Source organism: Rissa tridactyla, chromosome 2 (assembly GCF_028500815.1).
Source record: "Rissa tridactyla isolate bRisTri1 chromosome 2, bRisTri1.patW.cur.20221130, whole genome shotgun sequence".
Taxonomy (NCBI): domain Eukaryota; kingdom Metazoa; phylum Chordata; class Aves; order Charadriiformes; family Laridae; genus Rissa; species Rissa tridactyla.
The window spans coordinates 128,864,383-128,891,393 of NC_071467.1; the positions used below are offsets into that span (position 1 = coordinate 128,864,383).

The 27,011-nt window shown below is 36.4% G+C and overlaps 1 protein-coding gene across 3 annotated transcripts in view; it reads right to left on the reverse strand.

The window, feature by feature from the left end:
- PLCL2 (phospholipase C like 2) overlaps nt 1-27,011 on the reverse strand; it is a 106,073-nt gene that overhangs the window by 22,271 nt on the left and 56,791 nt on the right. The window contains exons 3-6 of one of the 3 annotated variants that reach the window (XR_008464754.1): nt 22,024-24,510; nt 18,358-18,561; nt 15,108-15,196; nt 1,753-1,828 (exon numbers count right to left, since the gene is read on the reverse strand). Coding sequence is in view for 2 of the 3 variants with exons in the window: in XM_054190741.1 (XP_054046716.1) it covers nt 1,753-1,828; nt 18,358-18,561; nt 22,024-24,510 (2,767 nt within the window). In the remaining variant the exon portion in view is untranslated. Of the gene's footprint in view, nt 1-1,752; nt 1,829-15,107; nt 15,197-18,357; nt 18,562-18,604; nt 19,378-22,023; nt 24,511-27,011 lie in introns of those variants that run through there. The other 2 variants (XM_054190741.1, XM_054190742.1) reach the window with 2 other exon arrangements.

The window sequence follows — 27,011 nt, forward strand, 5'->3', positions numbered from 1 at the left end:
TTCCCTTTAGCACCTCCATTCTATTTTCTTGCAGGATCTTTAGCTGGCTTAATAGCAACAAAATAAATGGCACTGCAATCATTTTGAAGTTATGCAGATTTTTTTCTTAGTTCTGTTAAGAATGAGAAGTACAGTGGGAACCAAAGCAATATTATGTTTCCATATCTTTTCATTAGTTACTGTATCTAAAATGCTTTCAATAACTATTTAATTAAGAACAGAATGTGTCGAGTTGAAATTAATATGCTGATATGAAGAAAGCAGAAGTTTTTTCATATGGTTTAATTTTAAAGAACCAAAATGAGAAGTTTAATGTTCTTAGAAAAATTAATAGCAAAGAACCTGAATTCTGAAAAAAGCCATCTCAAGAATAGTACCTTTCCCTATTCAACAGGCCATCAACCTAAGTAAAAAATAATGGTGCATTTATTTTAAAATTAGGTCTGAACTGTAAAGGAGACTAAAAGTCTTATTATCAGACTTAACTTAGAAAACGGTTTAACAGAGACAGTCCACTTTGTCTATTTAACAGAATTCTCTTATAAGCCTGCTCATGACAATAAAAATTTTACTCCTTATTGTCAGCTTGAGTACTTCTTCTTATTTTAGCAGCTTTTTCACTCTTTGAGACACAGAACAAAAAAAGCCCAAACAAGGGCGTAATTTTGCTTTTTCCTTATCAAGAAACTACACAGGAAAATGTATAATCTTTTACTCAGAATTAAATAGAGCAGCATCTACTGAAATCATGAGATCAATTAGTCATAAGAAAATCTTCTAAAACCATTGATGTTAAAAGGTAATTCAGTTCAGCTCATTCATCTTTAAAAGTACCTTGACCCTGCAGGGCTAAAGCTGCCCTAAATAGCAGGATCTATTACATAATCCATACTTAGGCTTATGTCACCATGCTGGAGGTTTCTCATTTAAATGAGATCAAAATCTCCACTATTTAGCGTGGGCTTTAAGTCTTTAGCATTCTTAAACAAAGGATTCTTGGACCAATCTGCACTTCATGTAAAATAAGGTTGCAAGACTCAAGAAAATCAGACATATGGAATCTGTATGAGCCAGCAGAAACAATTCTGAAGGGCAACAATTTTAAAATATGAGGTAAAATAGGCAATTATCTTTTGCCTTACCTCTAACCAAGGATCTTAACTGCTTGAGACACTGATGAAGCTAAAACAATATGGCACACTATCACCACAAAAACGGGAGATGGTTCAAGAAGTAAGTGTACAAGTCTACAAGACAATGTATGTCTTATGGCAGCATGATAGATTTTGAGTTTGGTATTTTAGATAAATCTCTTCATCTACCAAAAAGATATGTGAAATACTGTTTTGTCAATCATGGCATTTATGATTATTTATGTTTGACAGCTTGAAGTAAGTAAGACAAATTAAAATCTTAAAGTATTTTGACAGTTCTATAGTTTGACTAAAGTTCACAGAGTCTGAGGAATGTGGGCTGTGAATAAAGGGGAGATCTAGAAATTCAGAGTGGGTAAGCCTTCCTCCTGCTGATCTGAGTTGGACAACACCGTTAATAGAAAAGAGTTTGTAAAGGAAGAGTGGGGGTGGAAAAGCATTATTTATTTTTAACTTTTCAGGAAAAGAGAATGAGGAAAAGAGACTGAAAGTTACAGGAAAGCAGACAAGCAGATCAAAGAATGGAAGAAAATAATGGAAGATGTTCGGAGCAGCACTAAGTTCTTTGTAACATTTTTAAAAAACAGCTTGTACTCACCTGCTTTCTGACATTGTACTATCTTCTCATATAAGCTATCTGTATTTTCAACTAGAGTCCTGATGGTCTGAATCATCTGTAGAGAAAAAAATTAAAATATAAAAAAACCCAGTAAAATTCAATTTTTACTGAAAATTTTTAATCTGTAAAAGATGCTTAAATTTGAACTCAAATCAATAATCTAGTATTTGTTGTTAACATAACGAATACATTCATTTTCCTGGTCATGACCAGGTAGGGAAGTGCTCTAAATGTGACACAGAGGCATAAAAAAATACAATGGTTTTGGCCTGGTATCTGGGAACACTGAAGTAAAATGTCTACTCCATTGCATATCAAAGCCAGTGGAAATTATACAACTGTCTACTAGGTAATTCACTTTTGGTGGCTTGGGTGAAATAACCTGGATACAGGTTTCCTCTTACTCACTCCGACACTCAGGATGATGACCACACACCACCCAGTGCTTTCTTTTTCCTAGGGATCATCCCATTTCTTTTCCACATTTGTTCCTCTACATTTTCCCTTTCTGTGGCTTGACCTGTACATATGTATGAGACAACACTCCATGGAGGAAAACAAATCACTCGAGGCTGGTACTGAAGGATAACAAAAAATAAATGATTCCTTTACCTGATCTTTCTAAACTAAAAGCCTTTCATGGAAGCTCAGCTGAAAGCACGCCGATTAAGATGGAACCGTGCAGATTTTCAGCCTAGGGTATGTACTGAGAAGTAACGACTTTGCTTCACACCTTACCCACTGACATCTCTGGTATCCACTCAAGCAGACAGATTTCTCATCACTAAAACAATGACTAAAGTTTGACATGTTACTTATGTGGGTGTTCATGTAGATCTTTCTTTTCCTTCGTTGACCACAATTGCTGTTACGAGCAGGAATGTTCCATGTTACAGAAAAAAACCCCAAACATCTCTAAGACTTTTCCTCAGAGAAATAATACTCTAAGAGGCACGACTACAGTAGTCCTTCCTCACATGTATTAGAAGGAGCCTTCTCCAGCTGAGTGACATTGAGGCTGTTTCTGTGAACATTGCTCTGAGGAATACATCAATTTGGATAAGCAGGCAAGTGAGCCTCAGATTTTTAATGATGGCAAGCGTGCAAGTCAAGAGGAAGAACACCTGCACAGATGTAAACTGCTCTACAGACTCCTATTATTCCCAGCTACACAAAAATCTGGTTTATTTAAATTACAAAGCATTTAAAAATAATTCTAGTTCTGTTTCTATAATTAAGATTTAAAATGAGAGAATAAAGAAAATTATGCAAAACTCACAACTGCATGTTTATGCTATCTATAAACCATATATGAACAAGCAACTTTATAGAGTATGTGGAGGTCATCGTACTGGATAATTTAATTTAATCTTCACATCCTGATTAACCTCTATTTAATTTAGAAGTATCTATTTACCTGTATTTACATTAAGTCAGTTTTTAAAAAAATAAATGCAAATTATAATAAATGAGGAAAAAATAACTTGGTAAGGTTGCTAAGCTGCAAGTGAAATACTTTAGCTTACTCATTTTTAACTGAGTTGTTCTTTGAATATAAATACCAATATTCATTCAAGCAAAAACTGGCTATAAGTAGAATTATGCCGATTAATAATTAGGTGTAATAAATTGAAGACAACTATTTTAAAGAGAAGCATACTTTAATAACAGAATACTGTATTTCACCCAGATAGCCTTCTATAGGGAGTGCTGCAAACTGACTATTCCTGATGCGTCAAGGAGAATGCTGCATTTCACTTTGTTTCATTATTATTTGGTCTTTAAAATGGTATTCAGAAATTGAAATGAAGCCACTATAAATCTGCTTGAAAGGCAAGGATGTTACCTGTTTCAACATGTGTGTCATGTAACACATTTGCTTCTGTAACGCACTTAAATGAAGAGAACCAAAACACAGTTGACTTCAACAGCAAATATACTTCCAATAACTGATGTTATTTTGCTAACTAGCTGAAAGGACACTGTAAAGCATCCTCCACTGAGTTTCTGCTCCATTGAAAAATCACCTTGAAAAATGAAACACTGAGCACGTATGGCTCTTGTTTTGTCAGGATGCTAACACGCAATAAGGACTACAGTGGGATTCTCTGTTAATAAGAATCCTTTCACCTGAGAACCCTTTTGACTGGAGTTCATAGCAGAGAGACCAACCGTGCTGCCTAGTCAAGGTATTTGTTCTGCAGGAACTGTAAGAAATACTGAACTGCCCTATGTTAGTCTACTCTGTGTTCCTGACCCCATGTGTATAATAATATATTTCTAAGTCATCTCAGTTAGGTCCAATTCCAGACACAGAACACCTCTATCTGCTCTGTTTCCTTCATATAATACATTCTACATGCACATCTGATAACTTAGAAATAGCAGAGAACAAGTCTCATTAGATTAGAAAACTTACTCTGAGATACAGCACTGATTTTCAGAAATAAGAGAATTTGTTTACCTTCTGTATTGACCAAGCAAGAAAGCTGTACTCGTTCTGCAGATGAAAGGAAATGAAACTAATTGCTGCATTAGTGCTCTTTCATGACAGCAGGGCTAACATTGAAGAAGAATTTATAATAACATGCAGATTTAATATTTCACAGTTTTGGTATGGAAAGCTACTTTGCCTAAACATGAAAAGCAATGCCCTCTTTGCAACTTTTGAAGAAAAACGCCAATGCATTTCATGTGACAGAAATTATTCTAATATCAATTTTTATATTACCAAGGCTAGAAACAGTTACTTTTTTTGTCTTTGGTCTCTAAAATATACACAAAGCTGTATTTACGATTAAATACAGATTTAAGATTAACAGCACCACTAAGCAAAACTGGCTGAGCTAGCAGTAATTCAGGGCTTGATTGTCACTACCATTCAATCAATATTATATTACACCCCAATTGTCTTGATGTCCTTCACTAAAGAAATAAGGGAGCAATATGCTGTGTGCATGAGTAGGTGTCACCTTTTAATTGTGTTTGATTAATAATGTAATACTATTAGTTCATTATAATTTTATTCTTATACCGTTCTTTGCCATGCAGTCACCTTTATGTATGCAGCTACTTGTTAAATGACTCTCATGGAGTGTTTGAACATATAAATGCTTTCCTGTGTTCAAGCCAAAATTGTAAGATCATGAAAACATTCATGTAGGTATTAACAGAGACTGAAAGACTTTTGGTAGACACAGCATATGGCACAACTGAGTATAAATGGTTCTATTTAAACAGAAAATTAGCCTGATCCAAATGATACTTGTCTGTACATGTGAGCTTGGTATAAAAGCGAAGTAGAAAATGATGAGTAAGCAGAAGCTTCAGTGTGAAAAACACTATGTCTGCAGCAGAATGAGAAATGAAACTCTCAAGGCAAATTAGTTGTGGAAATTGAGGAGAAACACCAAGTAAAGTCTAGTATATATTAGACTAGTCTATACTGATCAAGCCAATCAATAAGAAGGTATTCGCTAACCACAGCCAACTTTGAGAATATTATCAGTGCCAAAACGGGAAAGAGAAATGCAAACAAACTTAATAGAGAACACCCAGTTACCAGCTTATCATTAAAAATGTATTGCAAATTACCCATGTCTATTCTAAGAAAAGAACAGATATTATATGAAGTTCAGTAGCTACACTTTCTAGCAAGTCTTTTACAATATTAATTCCCATCTCTAACATACGTCTGTTTTTTCTGGAAGTAAAGATTCAAAATATCCAACAAATATTTTTTAAATACACAATGTGTAACACTTGCTGGAATTGCTTCAGCTCTCCCTTCAATTCCCACCCCACCACGCCACCCCAATCTTAGTATGACCAGAGAACTGCTCTGGTACTCGCTACATACTGGACTATCTTCCTAAATTTTTTGGTCAATGGAAAATGGGAAATGCAGAATAGTATGCTTTATGAGCCTTGAAGTCACCACATTTTTGCAGAGGCCAGGCTGGCAGTCTGATCTATTCATCAAACTCTATTTGTTAAATCATGCATCCATTTTACCTAGTTATCAGAAGAACTGTAAGTAATTCTAACAAAAGGATAAATGTCAAGAAAGATGTACAAAAAATTAAATTATTCTTGACTACTCATAAGGGGTTTTAGAAATAAACACAAAGTGATTAGTCCAGAGTTCTCGGTGAGGATTAGAGACCTGTATTATTGCATATTGTCCCTGCCTTAAAAAGTGTGATGACAATGGTTAGAAATCAAAACAATTCTTCCTCCCAACTGATGAAACTGTGTTGCCAATATTGGTACCACTCACCACTTATGTCACCTTCACAAATCAAATTAAGAAGTCATATACTTAAAAAATATATCTATCCTCTTCTTCAGCAAAATCAAATGTATCACTAAGAGAGACAGTTAGAGAAAACTAAAAAAAGGAAAATACACAGGTCCCTTTAGGCTTATTTTTTATGTTGCAGAGCCTTGTTAAGTCTGTTTTGTTGTTTTTTTATTAAAGAGATAAGTGCTAAGAACTAACACTGTCTATGTCAATGCACATACATAAATGCTCACCCATGTATTTGAGACCTTTCATTCAGTTTCAGCTCAATTTGAACAAGTATGGATCTATTTCTACTAGGCTCATAAAGACACGTCTTCTGGTAGAAAACAGAATATCCTGTTTATGCCTCCAAAAGTATATGCCAGGGAAAAGACGTAGATTGAATTCAACTCTAAATATTTTAAACATCACATTTAACAAAGAATACAGACCTTGAGAAAGAAATCTTAAAAAACCCACAAGGATTTATTAATTACTCTGCATGTGAAACTGATGAACAGAGAGACATTAGGTGCATTTTAAAATGGAAAAAGCAGCCAATCATAAACTATGTCTGATGAAACTCAGTGAGAGAAAATATCTTCACTGACAGAGTTGTAACACAAAGGATGAACTTTATTTTTAGCAAGTAAAGCACACTACATATTTACATTTTGAAATCTGTGAATATCTATTGCTAATTCTCTTAGACCTGTTACATTCCAATAGTAAAACTGAAACTATACTTACAGCAGGTATCAATCAAATTTTATTAAAATGGCTCTCTCCACAAAATGCTGATTGCATTCTCCTTTCATCTCAAATCTCCACATATTAGAATATGCTTAGAATATAGCATATAGAATAGGTATAGTTCAGAACCCACAAACTACACCATTTCTGATAACAGTTTAGTATGCAGTGGCCAAACCCATTTAACAGTGGTAATAAAAAAGTAATTTGCATTTTCCAGCCATTGATTAAGTCCAGAATAGTACAAATAGCACCATGAACAACTAGCGAAACACAGGGCATTCCAAACTACAACACGTGTAGTATCTGCACCATTTCAGAAGATATGTGTTACCCAGAGAGGGTCAGAAGTTGCTACCATTGCCTCAAGCCGTAACAGCAAGAAAAAGAACTCTGATAGGGACAGCATATAAACACTTCTCTTCTCAGGAACCATTGTATGTACTGGGAACTCAAACAAAATATAATCAGTTCTAATTAAATATATGTGTAAGCTGTATCCAAGCAGCCCACTTTTCAATATCAATGCACACGAAGGCATTTTTGTTGTGGCACTGGAACAAGCGAAAGAATTGTTCTCGGTCCTTTCAGTGACAACTACCACGGTCAGCCTGATCTGAAGTTGCACGGAGTTCTTTTGAACTACATATACTGCCTTTGATTTTCCACTGGAGAAGAGTGGTGTTACAGCAATAAGGAAGGAAATGACTGGAAAATCAGATTGTAAACTTATATTAAACCTCAGAACTCAGACGAACTGTTCTAACGGTGTGGACACCACACTGAAACCACTCTGAAACGTCCAACTTCTAACCAGCACCACCATAAACAACAGATGTGGACTTCTAGTAAGCAGGCGACTCATGTTTATGTTACTGAGCTCAGTTCAAAACTTGGTAAGCAGTGATAAAAACCTTCCACCTACCACCCCTGAGACTGCTAGCACCACCAGATCAGGGCTACTCAGTTTTAAAAGTAAAGGGTCCTCAAATTCAAACAGGAGTGATACACAGCAAAGAAATGTGTTGAAGTGATTGCAAAGTAGAATCTTAACAGAGGAGACAATATACTTTTCTCTGTCCCAAGCTCAAGTTACGGTCTTCCAGAAGATCTCTTAGCACAGCTTCAAAATATATAAAGAATACCTTGCTAAGTTGCATGGGAAAGATAACTGAATAAAGATAGCTGAACAGTTTTCAGAGACTACAACTTTCTGATGACTACAAAGGACAAGTGATGAGACAGGAAAAAAGCTGCGAACGCCCCAGCGGAACGGATTTTTATTATTTTTCTTTTAAGGTTTTTCTTCAAATCCCAGAGAAATATAGGGGTGACCCTTTTCCTCTAGTCAGCATTAGTGAGGCCACATCTGGAATGTTCAGTCCAGTTTGGGTCTTTCCAGTACAAGAAAGATACAGACTTACTGTCCAGCGCAGGGCCACAAAGAGAGTTAAGGGACTGGAGCTTCTTCCGTATGAAGAGAGGCTGAGAGAGCTGGGACTGTTAAGCCTGGGCCAGAGAAGGCTCCTTCGGGGTCTTGGCTGGTCAAACACTGGAAGAGGTTGCCCAGAAAGGTTGTGGAGTCCCCATCCTCGGTGATATTCAACACCCAACTGGACACAATCCTGGGTAGCCTCCTCTATCTAATCCTGCTTTGAGCAAGGCAGTTGGACTAAATGATCTCCAGAGGTGCCTTCCAACCTCAATGATTCTATGGAAATAAGGATTTTTGCAAAGCTGGCATCTCCAATCAAAAGAAATGTTCAGAACTGATCTTTCTGGCTCAAGACAACAATCAATAACAACTTCATTGTAGATAAAAATCAGATGTGGTTTTGCCCAGACAGTCTAAAGCTGCTCTATAATCAAGAACAACTGATCTTTCTACTATCCAAGCATAGTCCAAAGTGCCAAGGTAAGAAAACAAAACTGCTAAAGGCTACTTCTGTATATACAGAGGACTCCTCACATCAAACTAAATTTGCTTCAAAGCAGTAACTTTTTTAGCAAACATATTGTCTAACTTAGAAATTAGTTCTCCAATTATGCAAGAAAATAAATATAGCACAGAAAACATAGAATCACTGAGGTTGGAAGGGACCTCAGGAGGTCATCTGGTCCAACTGCCCCTGCTCAAACAGGGCCACTTAGTGCAGGCTGCCCAGGACCATGTCCAGATGGCTTTTCGTTATCTCCTAGGGTGGAGACTCCACAACATCTTTCGGCAACCTATTCTCATCCTCAGTCACCCTCACTGTCAAAAAGTGCTTTCTGATGTTCAGACAGAGCCTCCTGTGTTTCATTTTGGGCCTCTTCTCCTGGCACTGGGCACCAGTGAAAAGAGCCTGGCTCTGTGCTCTTTGCACCCTCCCTTCAGGCATTTATACACATTGATGAGATGCCCCGAGCCTTCTCTTCTCCAGGCTGAACAGTCCCAGCTTTCTCACCCTTTCCTCATAGGAGGTATGCTCCAGCCCTTTCATCACCTTTTTGGCCCTTTGGTGGACTCTGTCCAGTATGCCCATGTCTCTTTCATACTGGGGAGCCCAGAACTGGACACAGTACTCCAGGTGTGGCCTCATCAGTGCTGCATAGAGGGGAAGGATCACATCCCCTGACCATAATGTACATCATATATTATGATACCATTAAGCATTATGTTTCCCTTTAGACTTTAAAACACTGTTATCTTCCGAGACAAATGCAGAGGAAATTTCTATTACGCTTCCTGAACTCATTGGCATATTATGATAAAAACATAAGGCTGTACCTAACTGACAGTGGCAGTACATCCCCATAAGTGGGAAAAACATGAATAGACTTGGTTTCACTTTTTCAGCCTTCCTTTCCTCTCTCATCTCTTTTTGAGATGTTTTATATTCTAGGAAACACATACATGGAATAGGTTTGGGGTTTTTTTCAGAAACAAGCAAGACAAGATTATGCCATAATGCAGTGCAGGAGCATGAGAGATGAAATCCACTTACCCAAACTAATTCTTGTAGGCCCGAAAAAAAAAACAGGACATCACCTGTTCCTAATTCTGCAGTATCCCAAAACAAATTAGATTTCCCACAGCTCAAAAAAATTTACCAAACAAACAGTCCACAAGTTCTTCATTAAAAATTCTTATTTCTTAAGTCCTTATGAGTAAAGTATTTGAGAAAGACTATGTTGAAGATAAAGTAAATAAACCAATCACCAACTCTCTTCTAAATTATGCACACAATGACATTAAACTCCTTTAAATCATTTAAAGTAATTTCTCCTTGCTTTCCTGACACTCTGGCTGTTACAGTAAAATTTTTTTGGGCTGCATCAAAAGAAGTGTGGCCAGCAGGTTGAGGGAGGTGATTCTGCCCCTCTACTCTGCTCTCATGAGACCCCACCTGGAGTACTGCATTCAGCTCTGGAGTCCTCAACACAACAAGGATGTTGGAATGGGTCCAGCAGAGGGTCATGAAGATGATCAGACGGCTGGAGCACCTCTGCTATGAGGACAGGCTGAGAGAGTTGGGGTTGTTCAGCCTGAAGGCTCTAGGGAGACCTTATAGCAGCCTTCCAGTACCTGAAGGGGGCCTACAGGAGGGATGGGGAGGGACTCTTTATCAGGGAGTGTAGCAATAGGACACAGGGAAATGATTTCAAACTGAAAAAGGGTAGATTTAGATTAGATATTAGGAAGAAATTCTTTACTGTGAGGGTGGTAAGGCATTGGAACAGGTTGCCCAGAGAAGTTGTGGATGCCCCATCCCTGGAGATGTTCAAGGCCAGCCTGGATGGGGCTTTGAGCAGCCTGGTCTAGTGGGAGGTGTCCCTGCCCATAGCAGGGGGGTTGGAACTAGATGATCTTTATGGTCCCTTCCAACCCAAACCATTCCATGATTCTATGATTTTTAAACTAAAGGTGATAGAATGAAAACTTTATGTAAAAAGTGGACAATAAGGAAGCACATGTATATGAAAGGAAAATATCCTATATCTGTAAAAAGAAGCAGATATTTTTATCATCCCTATGAAAAAATGAATAGGTAGTGTTATTTTTGAAGCTAAAACTATAAATAACAGTTCCAATAATGACAAATTTTTCAGACGGCAGAAGTCAAAAAGACAAACAGAAAATTAAGAATTTATTGAGAAAGAAAAGGAGAACTACTATGGGAAATAAGGAGTACATTTAAGAGAAGTTGCTGTGCATCTGACCTATTTTTATGCTCTTCCATAAACATAGCATTGGACTACATTAGAAACAGGACAGTACGCTAGATGAACTCCTCTTCCTAAGTAGTCATATTATTTTATGCTCTTATAAATACCGTGAGTCAGCCATTAGCCATAATGGGATTAGTGAGAGGACACAAAACCTTCACCGTTCATGCTCTCAACAAAAAATGAAGAAGTCTTGACTTCCCAGATGCATCAAGTTCTCATTATCAGAGCTTTTCAATCAATGTAAAACAGCTCATACTTCACAACATTTGGCACTGGAGCCTGACTATCCAAAATTAGACGTTTGTTTCTGCCCTTGTGGACTGAAAAGCTCAACATAAGCTGAGGTTATCATCTGCAGCTCTGTTTTTGGAAGTGTAATTGCAACATTCAATTTAGAATGACTGTCCTGTTATAGAATAGAAAAATAAAAACTTATAATAAGCAACATAACTCCCTTTGAAGAAGCTGCCCAAGCTATTCACTGTATTTTCCATTAATAACTTGTTTTCCATCAGTTTTTGTGACAGACTAACAACTACACAACCAGTAACTATTTAAATTCATCTCAAAAACCAGGATCTACAGTTATCATCATTTATTAAACATGTCAAAAACCATTACCTGGGCTATTTGAAACCTTAAATTGCAGTGAATGATGCATGTTTTCCCTTAGATCTCTTCACCCCTGAACTGTATCCGTTTATTACCTAAATAAATACAGTTCTAACTCTGCAGAGACTTGATAATGAAAGTAAACATACTGTACAAAGCCAGAGGCAATAACGGAAATAGTGAGACAGTGTGTGTTATCAGTATTTAAATATTGCATTTATATTGCCAACTCTGAAAGTTACTGTTTTAACGCACATTGTAACAATCCACCACCAAGACTGAGAAAGTTGTTTAAACTCGAAGCACCCACATAACTCACACCTTGATGATCTTTGCAAATCTAAGGGCATCGTTAAGTCATGCATCTTCAAGAGTACTTAGCTGTGTTGGCTAGATCAAAGTTGTTGGAGCTGTACCTACTGTCTCTAATCCACTTACTGCAAGAACATACCCTACTGCAAAAATCAACACAAGCAACTGTCTTAATAGTTCTTTTCCTATTGAAACATCAGGTTAAATTCAACAATTACTCCAGCTATCGGGGAAGAGCTAAGAACTTTAAAAGGCTAAAATTTTTATAGTAATTTATTTTCAATGTAAGCATTTGAAAAGGGACTTTGTCAAATGTTTTTGGAAAATCCAACCAGGCTAATCTTCCATGTCTACATGCATCTTGACTTCAAAGAACTCCAAGAGCTTAATGAGCCCTTCACTTTATAAAAGCTGTATTGACTCTTCCCCAACACAACATGTTTCTCCATGTTTCCTCTAATTTTCTTCTTCAAAACAGTTTCTACCCATTTTCACAGAACAGATATCAGCCTGTCTAATCTGTAATTTCTTGATCTTCCCTGGAAACCTCTTAAAACACTGGCACCACACTAACAACTTTGATAGTTGGTTTTAAGTGAGAGAATACACACAACAATTAGCAGTTTGGATACATGAACTCTTGAGATCTTTCAGAACCTTTGAATGAATATCACCTCTTTCTGGTAATTTTTTTCTCAGTCATTTCGCCTTTTGCCTTTCTATTGGCATTTGTTAGAGATGAATTCTCCCATGAGTCCTTCATAAAGAAGCATTTCATGTGAAACTTCAATCTCCACAGGTATGTGGAAGCAAAAATTAATTTAGTGTTGTGGCTTTATTTCTTTTCCTGAGGCTTTCTTTCTGGTCTTTCTGTGTGTCATACACACTCTTTGACAGGCTTCCTGTTTCTGTTATTTTCAGAAAAGAAGTAACTGTTTTTTAAGTCTGTGCAGGTCGTTCCTGAAATTCTTCACTGTTGGCTTTCTTATATTTTTTATTTAAACATGGCAGGGTTAAATATCTATTCTGTCTTCCTCATTTGCACATCACTTCAGCTTTTTGGAAGATGCCTTCTTCTGAACAACACCTCCTCCTTTTTGTTCTCCTGAAGTGTTGTTTGATAAGTGGTACATATTTACTTCAAGCTCCCTGTGTGGTATCTTTAGAGTGTCTATGATGTCTGTTCTTTTGATGACTACTCTTAGCTTTTTGTTTTAACAAGGTTCCTTATTTTTATGTAGTTATGCTCTTAAGTATAAAAGCAAGGAATAATAGCTTTTCAATCTTCTGTGCAAAGCCTAAGTTCTTTGCTTTATAAACCAGATGATGCTATGATGCTAAGAGTTATATTGCAACGTGGAACACCCAGGGAGCTGGACTCCAGAAGACATAGGCTCAAGAATAACATTCTGAACCAACTAGGAAACTGAACAGAGCTATCACAGTCTATGACAGTTACATATTCCTCAGAAAACGGTACCAGATGGAAAAATCTGGATTTTCTTCAGGTGCACAAAGCAGATAGTGGTAAGATGCTATCACGTGATTTAAAAACACGAGATCCAAAGACTGAGTTCAATTACAGGAGACTGATGACCAACTCAGCCTTCTCTACAACAATCAGAAATTGAGTATTCAGATCAAAAGTTACACAAGAGTTAAAGTAACATGTTCACTCTCTCCATTTTAGGAGATAAACTGGGAATTACCAGCACTGGATCTAGTATTTTTTGGTTATCCCAGAAGTTTGCAACCTCAAATTTGTGGAACCAAGACCTCTCAACTGAATAACTCCGGCACATTAGTTAGATTAGATGAAGTAGAAAAGTCTTCATCTACTTGTTCTCTCAAGATACAATTCTATAACCACAGCAGAATAACTGAAATCCCTCTTACTGTATTTGCGAAGTAACCATAACCAAGCACCTACATTAACAACAAGATAACTAAGACAGATTTTATGAACTAAGCATAACTCAAAACAGATCTGTTAATCATTCTTTTTTAGGCCCTCTGAAAGAGCCAATGGATGTATTCTTTGCTTCCTTCAGACTTATGACCTTCAACGCGATATGCCCGATACAGAATTGCCGCACCCAATTCTACTGTATTGATATCAAGGTGAGTTTTAAAGGTAGAGAATACTTGGAGATTTGAGCAGTTGCTGAAGTATGAGAGGACTATTAACATTTTACAAAAACCTTGACAATCAGTCCTTCCTAGACAGTCTTTTAATAAGCCCTACTAGTACCGGTCCATTCTATAACTCTGCAAGGTATATTGTCAAACTATCTACTTCCCAATGGGATGGACATGTTCAGGTTTGAAATATAGGCTATCATATTTACTTTATGTCATTGGCCACATTTTCAACTCCATAACATGAAGTTAACTTCCACATGATTGCATATACAATCTGCTGTATTGAGTCAGCAGTTGAAACGAGCTAACATTACGATAATTGGATTTAAGTTTACTATAGAGCTACTGATCACCAGTCAGATTCCAGTTTACTAGCTTTGCTGTCTTTTAATACCTCTCATTTTCATCATCTCACAACTGCCACCACCAGTAAACACAGCCCTTGACCCTATCCCTAGGGTGCATATACAAAATCTGTTCATCTTACTTGATTTCATTTGAATCAAATACACACCTCCCATACTGTAGTCTGCAAACATTTTGAATTACAATATAACTTCAAGATTTTAAAAAAAAACACCACCAGAAACTGTGAAAAAATGGATCTCGCAGCAATATCTAATAAGGATTTAATAACATTTAATCCTAATTATTGTAGCAGCATTAATTTATCTTCTTTCACACAATTACAGTCCTCTGCCTTTTCTGTTAGCTTTCCTCATAAAAGTAGATGCCTGCCTGCAAAGTCCTTATCTTCATCAGATGGGACACTTCACCCTCCACAAAAGGCAGACACAGACAGTAAAGTTCTCAACCATATCTGGCTTCATTTGTATGATCCTCTAGCATATCTTTGCAGTGCTATTATACTCATCACTGAATAATGCTGCAGACTTAGGACAAGATAATGTTTTGTTTCTCTTGCCATAGCGTAACTTTTTCATGTTTACTTACTGTTATCTTAAAGGTCATATGACATTTAAAAAAAAACATGCAATGGTGTGGAAGAGGCACTTGCCTTAACTCCAAGCTTCAGTCTGCAGCACTGATCAGTGATGGGTGTGATGACACCAACAGAGTGCATGCTGAAGTATCACATAAAGGAAGCTGAAGTTCATGAACGAGAGGGAAAAATAAAACATTGTTAAACACTGAAAAGATGTTAGGGCGAAAAATAGTCAGGAGCATGGAGAAGCTAGAGAAAAATACACAACTTAAACTTCTGTCTTTCTCAAAAAGTCCTAGTTATATTTTGTTATCATTATTCTGAAGAGATACCCCAACTCCTATAACATGGATAAATGCAAAAGATCCTTTTATTTCCTGGGCAAACTTCTGGTCCGATAATGCTGGTGACAAATTACTCATTCAACTCAAAAACACAGTATTTTAACCTGTGAATAGTACTAGCCCTTATCACAGCTTCTCCATTAATACAGTGGTGAATGCTGACAATTTAAGAAAGCATTATGTGCTATTTGTTTACATGTAAAAAACCCAAGTATCTAGTGATATGCTAATTACCTTATTATCATTTGCCTCATTGTTTCTTTAAAACAATGTGTTCTACGCTGAAGATGTTCTCACCTTCCCACGTGCCCCTGCAGTAGTGCACTCATTTGTAATTCCTTCAGTGTGGACTGACTGTCCCACTGTAAAGGTCTTACAACCTTCTCACTTCACAGAGCAAGGATGCATCCTTTAAGCACTCCCAGTGTAAACAAATTCTGAATAATTAAAAATCTTGGCTGAATGTTTCTATGTTTATTATCGTTTTATAAAAAGGAGAGTATTTCTGGCAAATAAGAATGCATTCACTAGCCAAAAATTACCATGATCCTGAAATGGCAGTACTTTAAGAATATCATTACGGGTGCCACATTGGGAATGCACACAAGGTAATGACAGCCTATGCATTTATAGTGCTAACCAAGGTTTACTTAATAAACACTTAACACAATCTCTGTTACCAACATGATTTAGTAATTCCTGTACTTGAAACACTGGAGGAACATATTTCAAATATCCATATTGAGGCCTAAGCCATCAGAAAATAAGACAAGTAGGTAATCATTACTTTGACAGTAGATCTACCCTTTCTTAATTCTGGGTAAGGCTTTTACACCCACCTGTTAATTAATCATGTCAAAAAAATCCCCAAGCCAAAACCAACCATTGAGATAAAATGTGTCATTTGGAGGGCTCACTATATTAATTTACACAAAAACACACAAAAAGAACACTATTTATGACAGTACCAGACTCTAAACATCTGCTGCTATAGCAATTTTCAATGTATAAGCTAAATAGTGTCACATCTCTTCTCCTCCCCTTGAGGAAACGATGATACGGATGTCTCCCACTGTTTCACAATGTGCTTTCAGAAACAAGAGCTATCAGCATGGCTCCCATGGCTGACTTCAATTTCCAGTATACCTTATGGATTTTAATTGCTTAAAACCCTTTGTGAAACTGGAGAGAGTATTGGCAAGACCAAAGTTTCACAAATTGAAAAAAAATATCATTATTTTAATTTTTAAGCTTTATTTGATGAAAATAACCTTAATTTTTACTTATCTTCAGTATCATTTAGAGCTAAAAGCACTATCATACTCTTTGTATGAAACTGTGTCTTTACCCTTTACGGAAGAGGAGATGGAAAAATGCTTTGAACATGCCACTAACTAAATATTATATTATGTTTATATGTGAAAATAAAGTATAGATTTCCAAAGTACAAAATATTCAAATCATGTGTAGACTACAGGATGTGGGGGAAAAAAACATATGTGAGAGACAAAGAGCAAACCAAATTCAGATTGCAAAGATTTCTGGAGTCATGAGTCACCTCTACCTAAGTGACATTCAAACAAAAAATTTAATCCAGACTTACAAAAATATTCTAAGTATCTGGAAGAGCTTAATAGCCCAACAAGCAGCAGCATCACATCAGAACAAACTGCAGGTAGAGGCATCTCCATGAACAAGACAGAACTTCATTACATAGTGTTGCAGGTGTAACTGCAACAAGCGAGCTTGTTTGGATCCTAATTATAGTGATAGCCTATAAGCTACCACTATCTTCTTGTAACTGTACTACCATTCCAATCAAATTTTCTTGTATTTACATCATCACTGAACTACATAAACTCTACCTAAATTGCTAATGACCAATGAGTGCTTTTTGGACTTTCATATAGCATTATTCTAAAGCTACTTTTTCTTTAGAAAGTAGTTTAAAATATAGATAATAGATAGATAGATGGATGGATGGATGGATGGATGGATGGATGGATAGATAGATAGATAGATAGATAGATATGAAAATGGGCTACCAGTTTCTTTTCCTTCATTTTCTTTCTTTAAATAGCAAGGACTGATTTTAAAACAGTGACTTGATCCTACCAGGTGAGATTTCTCATTTTAGCACACAAAATTAATGCAAAATTATCCTAGAAAGCCTTGCTTGTTGTCAGAAATCATGGAATAAATAAATAACAGGTCAATTACTCCGTGCCAAATTACTTCAGTGGAAGTAAGGAGGGCATTTTAAATGATCTGGATCTTTTTTCCAGATTTTAAACTAATGCAAGGTGGACGTAAATCAGTATTTCTCAGTGTTCTTCCTTCCTTCTTGCAAAATGTTTAATTTCCAGTCTCTAAAGATGCAACTTACCCACATACTGAAGTATATGGCTGAAGTTAACATTACAGCTGCTTACAGATGTAAAAATGCCTAATCAAATGAGATCTATAAGAAAGATATAGCAAGAGAAAATACAAAAGAATGTGTAGCATTTAACACTTCAAGGTGCTTGTAAAACTACAATTCCTAAAAGCAGTTCCTGAAATTTTTCTATTTTATGTTAAGTCAAAGCCAAAAGAAATCGAGGTCCACAAACTGGAAAATGTGACGTAGCGAATTATTGTAAGAGAGTAACAGATATGCAGGAAGTTTCAAGTTACTGCAAAACAGGTAAATTAATACATCCTCTTCATGTTAAATCCTCTTGATTATAACCACTTTGCCTTCTGAAGTGTACAAACACTTACGTATTTGCACACAGTATATTAATCTCTACGTTTTACCCAATATGAAAACACTATCAGTTGCTGTACATTCATGGGAATGACTTTCAAGCACATGTAATGAAGCATGAAATAGAAGTCACAGGTTAAAATGACCTTTAAAAACAGGCATGGTACTGTGTATTACAAAAAGCAAGTCTTTCAAATAGCATATAAAATAACCACAAAGGACTACTCACCATGTCATATGCTGTTACAATCTTTTTCAAGACCTCTGGAACAATCCCTTGGAGCTCCATAGTCGGATACTGATCATTGAGATTCAGTACTACCAAGGGTGTATTATCAGGCCCAACCAAGCGCGTAGACACTGCCAAAATGCACTGCATAAGATTTGCTACAGGAGAGAGGCCACATAATTCTTTGAATGAAACTACTGCATTCTGCAAAAAGGAAAGAAAGAGTTCCCTTTACAGTTAAATGTGAATTTTAACATCTCATTCTTTCAGGATAAAATACTTCACTGTTATAGTTGAGCTACAATCTGGAATTGCCACAGCTTTTCCCTGAAGAACTTTCCAAAGCAACCAATATTACACATATATTTTACCAAAAATGTTAAAAATTCAAACAGAATTTAATACTTGCCACAGGAAAAAAAAAAATCTATTTTGAACAAGTATGTCTGGTCCCTATCGCTACTAAAATTAACCATGTAAATAAATTAACTCTAAAACAGCCTGCCTATATATTTTGAAAAATTCTAAAAGACATTTTGAAGTAGTTTTTAAAATGCCACCAACAGAAACAAAATATTAGGTGCTGAATGTCCAAATAAGCAAAGTGAAGTGGAAGGAGGAATTCAGCCCATTTGTAACTTTAAGCATACCTGAACTATAGTCCAGACGTGCTGTGGATCTGCTGGCTCCCATTTGGTGTGATTCACAAACCCAGCACTCCACTACTGATGTCATTCCTACCACAGCATCACACTTAAGTGAATTTTTAAGGTATTTTAATATAAATACCAATTTTGTACCTTTCCCTAAAATTTATTACAGTTGTATTTCATATCCAATATGGTAGAATATAAAACCATACATTTAAACTTGAAGAAAATTTCCAGTATTAGAAATACAATGTGACTCCAAGTAGCCACTGAAATTCCATGATGGGAATATTCTCAGCACTGTAATGAATTTAGGATTTTTGTACCAAGTGGGAGCTGGTGATCTCTGGCAGGTCTGGAGTTTGTGTTCCTGTAGGAAACAAAAACAAAAAAATGGTATATTTAAGTTACAAATGTGCTTCAGTTCTCCTTTCTCTCAGGTCTTACCCAAGTGGGGTACCTGACTAGTTTTAGGACACAGATTTTCATTTTAACAAAAACCACTTTCCATCTTGCTGGTATGGAAAGACTCATTTGTGGACAAACTTCTTAGAGAGACATAATGCCAATCTTAATGCAAGCAGGAATCAAACATGAAATATATTGATGTCCTTTAATGGGTCACAATACCCAAAGTAGACTTCAAAATATCTACATATAGCATATTCATGCAAAGTTATGTGAATACTAAGTTACACCTACTACAGTGACTTACAGTGTACTTTAACTCTAGTTAATGTTTAGTAGCATCTCATAAATGTCCAGGAAACAGAAAATACTTCTTATAGCTGGACTATACCTTAATGACACAACAATTACAAAGTTGAATAAACAGACATTGGGAAGTCTACTCAAACAGATTTTGTTTGAGATAAACATCACGTGTAAGGCATTATGAAGAATTTTACAGAGAGGTAAACAAGGACCCAGGGAACATACATATATTAACTAATGTCAGGCAGGACAGAACTATGGTTATAACTCTTGCTTTTGGACTTCCAACCCTATGTCCGGAGACTATCCCTCACACTGTCAAGAAATTCAGACATGCAACATCATACCCACTTTAATCACTCATGCTATACTGTTATCAGTGATGAATGTGTAACAACAAGTTATGACAACAGCTTTTGTCATGGTAATGTAGTACCTTACAAGGAAGAAAAAAAGGCTAGTTATGTGTACACAGATTTAGAGAAACCATTAAACTCACTACTGCATGCTATCTTTTTTTTTCTTCTTCCACCTTATATTTTAAACAAAACCCTTTGCTCTTTATTATCCATCTTGTGGGGACATTATGTATTTCTGTATCATAAAAATCATAACAACTTATAACACAAAATTTCAATGATATGGAAATTAAACAAATCTCGCATTCCCTGACATACGTTGGCATTTATTTTGAGTGGTTTATTCACTTTTATTAGCCATAAACCCTTTAGTTACGCAGTTTAAATTATGCACATTATACAATCTGTCAGTAAAGCTATGCAAAACTAATATTCCCTCATGAACCTAAAATATCTTCTTCATAGCATTTTGAGAGATGATAATGACGAATTTAGTTGATAGCACAACTTTCAAACTGACAGAATAAAATAAATAAAATACCTTGTAATACCTCATATTCAAAGAAACCACACTGTAGAGCCTGTTTTCAATTATATCAGTTCCGGTAAAAAGTTTAAAGTAGCTACAAAAACTGTATGTTTTCACTGTTTTCACTGTTTCCTCAAATCTTAGGTTCAACTCTTCCCTGAAATGTATCTTAAAATACAGTATCCTTTATATGACAGAATTCTAGCGTGCAACAGGTTAACTACAGGTTAAAGTTCACTTTCTATGTAGCCCATAATGTGAAACACTTATAAGTCAAAATATCATCTCTGCATTTTTTAACCATCTTTAGTATAGCAGTTCTATACACCAAGCGGAACGGGAAAGCTTCGTAATGCCGTACTAAATTCTCCTTTCATATGAAGAAAAAATATTTTTTTTACTATTATACAATGTATTACTATTAAAATCTCTTCAGTATTAGATCATTCATGAAGAAAATTTGTCTACACTGATGTGACTTTAAAATCCAGAATCAAGTCTGAGACATTTCCTTTAATCGGTTTCCCCTTAACGTTACATAAGAGTGAGAGGATTTAATAGGTCACTTCATTTGAAATGACTGCTGAATTTTATTGATCACCGCTAGTATTCCATCACAAGTTTATAGACAGCTAAATGCTTTATTAAATAAAACACAATTTTACAGCTCACTTTAATCTATGTCTAAAAGGGTTTATTTACCTGGAATCTTCACTAGAATCTCCAAAAAAGTACATTTTTGAAGTGGGATCTCTCAGGTTCCACAAAAACAAACACCTCAGCCTGTACTTTTTCCTGAAATTCAATGTGTTTACTAAATGTAACCTTCAAGGTAAGGTAGTTTCTTCTAGAGGATGTCTTCTAATACCTTAGCACTAATTCCATGTATTTCTAACATACAGTTGGTAGGAAGAATCACGGAAAGCAAAGGGTCTTTCTGGAAGTGCTGCCTTCTGTTGGGAATTAAGGAAAAATAAAAGCTATGCTAAACATACTTTCAGGTACAAGAAGGTTTTAATAAGCAGCAAAGTCTCCTTTTTCTATCATCTGTATTTTCCTCCTGCACTTCCATTTAACTTAACTGCTTAAAACTAAAATATTGCTGTACTTTCCTCTAGTGTATACCTAACATTCCTGCAAAGACATAGGACAAGTCAACAGGCTTGAGTTCTAACACTGGAGTCATATTTCCAGTTCAAATTCGAGGAAATATGCATATGCATCCAAGGTCACCTCAGCAGATGGTATCACCTAAAAGGTTCCTCTGACGTAATCTATTTTTAAAGCTGTTCAGCATCAGACCCAATTAACCTAACTTACAAAATGCAGGCAGACTCTAAACAACACATATTCCATATGCATTGTAATACAAAAATACACTTCACAATTGATAAATTCATCGTAAGAACTGTACCTGCATATTTTCTCTCAAATCCGTGGCATCCCGAATAGGCTGGAGAGCATTCTTGAACACTTCATCTATTGTTTTAATCCATAATGTTCTCATAGAAGCATATTCCCTTGATTTCTTGCCCTTCCTCACAGAGAGGCCCCGTTTATGAGGTTTCCCACCACCCCTTCGATTAGTAATGGCCACATGCACAAACAAGGAAGCATGTGCTAAAATTTCACCAGTTAAAGACTGCAGAGGAACGTGCCGGTAACCAGTCTGTAGACACTCAAAGGGAATAGTGTATTGCCCAATAAACTCATCGCCAATGTAATCATCATCCAGTACTACAAAACGCACCATAGCTAGTTCTGGCAAATTTATTTGAAATTCAAAACTTTCATCAAAAATAGGATTATCCCCATTCTGATGCATAGTTTTCGTCCTTTGCTCTGCACAGTCGGCAGGGATTCCATGTATTTCAACATAGACATAAGGATCCACAACATCACCTTTGGCACCTGATCCTTTGGGTTTAGGAAAGTTTTGCCCACTAATGATTTTAACATGAAGCAGCTGAGGTGAAACTCCAGGCACAGTGTCTTTCGTATTCGCGCTGAAGAAGGATACTTCTTCTCTCATGATAGCAGGACGAAGGACGTAGCCACAGTTTCCATTTTGTCGAAACCAACCAATATTAAGATCCATCATTAAGCCAGGCGTCTGAAAGTTCATTGCTACTATCTGACAACCACATTTCCAAAAGTCCTGGGGATTCATATTACTCGAGTCAATCCTCATAGGACTGGGGAAAACTCTGGCAAGAAAACGTTTGTTATAATTTACAAAGTCTCCTGGGTTTTCATTGGCATATTTGCTCGCAAGCACTTCGTTAAACGAGCACACTTCCCAGTACTTCTGGAGCTGAAATGAAACCTGAAACTCTTTGAACTGAACCGATTTACATATGCTTACCAACTCAGAGAGTTCTTTGCAGAGCTGAAATCGTTTCCCCGTCATCGAGTTTTGGTGTTCTACCCCTTCTTTTCCCACTCTCTGTGACATTTCAGCTCCTTCATCTTCATCTGTAACATCTCCCTCTAGTCCGGAACAATTAGAGGAAAGCTTCTTTGCTTTAATTAGTATTTTCCCTTTAAGTGATTCCGGTGATGGAAGATAAGACTCTTCAATGTTTGGAGACTGTGTATGTAGTTTGTCCCCCAAAATTTTCTTCATGTGTTGCACCATCACTTTCTGCTGCTTAATAGAACAATGATTTTCTAAACACAAAATAAGAGGGTATTCTGAAGCAAAAAATGCGTACTTGTTAATAATATCAATCACACTACGGAAGACAATCTGTGATGTCATTGTATGCCCCGTGTAAATCACAGGCTCATTGTCCGGACCATCCCATACATCCAGTTCGACACTTCGACAACCCATTTTAAGAGCGCGAATGTAACCTGTGATGTCAGAAGGCCCTCGAAACTGATCCTCTATCAAGTATGTATTATGAGATGAATTTATAAAATAATGAGATAAAGGTTGTTTCATATCTTGACAAACTTTTTTATGTTCCGGATCAAATATGTGGCAGTCCGGGGAAGTAAGGTAATTCGTAAACCCATCTATAGAAAGACAACCCTTCTCCTGTCCCTCTTTGGCTGGCTCATATTTCTGAATAATTTCAAGGCTTATTTCTTCCGTGACAAGTGCCATACCCTGTTCTGCTTCTAAAAACATCATGAGGTCCTTGGTATCTAGGAATTCTTTATTGCTTGAAAACTGAACCAATAGGAAATAGATTTCAGGTCTGGTACAAAGCTCATGAAAAACTTCAATAAACTCTTCTTTTGTTACTTCAGTACCAGTTTTTTCCTTGGATCTATGTAACTCCTTGAATTTTAGTTCAATTTTATTAATTTTTAAACCAGGATTTAAGTCTTTTATAAACTGTACAGCATTACACAGGGGTATATGTCCCAAATTATCTACATCTGATTCACTGAACATTTGTGAAAGCCATGAAGTCCGCATATTATCTTGAGTACTTTCTATCATATCTAGAGTATGCTTCCCATAAGAAATCAGGTATCTTAAGCCAGTAACCCAAATATTTGCAATGTCTGCTGAGTTAGCAACAAGATCTAGTGACTCGTAGTTTTCTCCATATATAATTGAAAATGCACAGTCTTCTGATATCTGATCATATATTCCATTACTGCGAAAAATATCTGTATTTTTTCCTGTTCTTACTTCTTTGATTGATTTAATATCAATCTTTGCTTTTTCAGAATCCTTTTTTGAAGGTTCCCAGCGTAGAGACTGCATATCTGCATCTAAAAGAAAGTATCGGTGATACACCCTTGAGTTGGATCGAATCTTTTTGAGCTCAGAGCCTTCAACCATCGCATTTATACAGTCACTTGCGCTGCTGATCTTTTTCTCAGTTGGCATACTGCTAAACGACACAGTCTTTTTCCGTTCTCGCTTTTGTTTCGTACCATCCTGGTGAACAAAGGGGGAAAAAAAGAAAACATGAATCAGTATGATTTTGCTCAACATTGAAATAGGTTCCAACTTACAGCTGAAAGTTCATTAAGTAGTTCAAAAAGGTCCAGCATACGTGTGATGACCAGTGAGACAGAAATTCATATCAGAATAAAAGAAAATACTGATAATGGCTTAATGCTTGTTCTTGCCTGTGTAAGTCATCTTCTAGGGTCTTTTTTTTTAGCAAGTTTTGAATGCTAATGAAATAATAATGATGTATAAATGCATTTTATTTTATCAGTAATAACCTATTTACAGAGATAACAGGTTCTACAGCCAAGGCAGTAGGAAGTAAGCTTTCCTCTGAGTCCTTATACAGTCCTACAGAAACTAGCTGAACTTTGTCAGTACAGAATATCATGGCTTTAATATCATGCTGACAGGGTCCTCATGAACACCAGAGAAATATTAATACACACTTAACACATAAAATCCATAGGACATGACCACTAAACGAAAGGAAAAAAATATGAAGAAAAAATAATATAATTTAGCCAACTCTACTTGCTGTTTGTATTAATTCAAACTAGTGCAAATAAATGAATAACAGATCGCTTAAGTATAATCAATGTCATGAGAAAGAACTGAATTTATGGAAACTGTGGTTTTGTTATCTGCATTTTCTGAGACTGAAAAAAATGCTGTGTTTTGGGGTTTTTTTAAAAGCATCGTGTGTCTTGATAAGCTAATTTCAGTCCAAAATAATACTTTCATGATATAATCTTTGTATATTAGAGATCGTATTTAGAAGTGTTCTTCTTATATTCCAGAACTGCTCAAAAAATACGTTTCCAGCTTTATACAAAAAGAATGTTGATTCTTCTTCAAATAGTTTTCCATTTGAAGTATGTTCCAGTGCAAATCAGCATTGCTTACATGGCAGAAAGGAGAGAGAAAGAAAACTGCAACGCTGAACAGATGTTCAAATAAAAACCATCCATTAAAGAACACATTTCCAGTTCAGGGCATATGTACTGTATGTTTAATTTTATTAAATTAAAAATGTAGTGTTCTGGTTTTCTAATTTAATTTATAAGCATCTGAAAAGCCTTTCATTGAAAACAATGATTACTAAAGTATGCAGGCTTAATATTTGCTGTTCCGTGTTTGAGAAAATTAATCAACAATAAGATTCTTGCACCTTTAATGACAGCACAATTTGCTTTATCCAAGTTCTCAAGGGACCAGTAAAAGTGAATAATAACCCTACAGAGGACTGTTTTATTTCTAACTCCAGATCAAACACCTGCAATAGATACTGCACAGGGTTGACTTGGAATCTCACTACGTGTAGTTTGGGCATAAGACTGCTTTTAAACAAAAGCAAATTTCTTTAATTAAAAAAAAATAATAAATTACAAATGTGATTTTTGTTTACAAAGATTTTTGTTCTATTTTAAGCCTAGCTTCTTGTCTGGCTACCTGTCTTATCTACATCTCCTAACCTGAGAAAGTGGCAAGGGACAGCCCCACAGAAACATTCCTGTCCTGTATTTTAGGATTTGGAATGAAGCATGCTGAAACTCCTTAATGCTCCTGATTTCTCAGTCACAGATCTGGGAGGGGAATATATTTCTTGAACTCTTCAGTGAAAGACAGCTGACAGATAACCTCCTGACCCCAGAACTATCAAGGCCTGGAAGTATGACCTTGCCTGACCACAATCAGTATTTACCAAACACAAGGAATGTCTGTGCCTTTCTCTATGATCATGATTGTGTCTGATCCAAGACACTGTATGGCAAGGGAGGAAAAAAAATCTGCCATTTATTGATGTCATCTCATGTAAATAGCTCCACCTCAATGCAACTCCATTCCCAACTCTAGTTACCTAAAGACTGAATTGGAGTTTACACATGTTGATCAGAGGAATAATTCAATCTACCACACCTGCAAGACTATTTTGCTTGCCTGCCAGATGAATTTGAAGCCAATTTGACAGTATTCTGCATTTCTGCAGGGTAAAGCAACCTCACCACTTGGCTTATTCATATAAAACCTGCTGGTGGTAGACATCACTGTCTGAATGTGACGACCGTGGAGAAAAATTTTAAAATTAAAAATTAAAGAGTTCCTCACAGCTCTGAACTCCAGAATATCCTTGAGAAGTTTTGCCTTCTCCAGAGATCAATGACCCTGAGCTACCAGAGTGCCTGTGCGAGTCCCCATCCTGACAGAAACATGACAGTAACAACCAATCTGCATAAACAGAAAGCCTTAAAGATATTTTCACAAAGACACTGGCCAAAATTATGCACCAAATAAGTGACTGTCTGAAAAGAAACAGAAGAGAAACTCTCACTCATAAGCTGATAATGTAACTGCACAGAGTGTGCACAAACTGTATGAAACAGGTTTGTGACTCTCAGAGATGTAGTCTGGCATGGAGGAGGAGGCAAACATATTCTGCTGTATGATGTAGAGGATTTCACCCTGAAAGCAGGGTGGCAAACGTG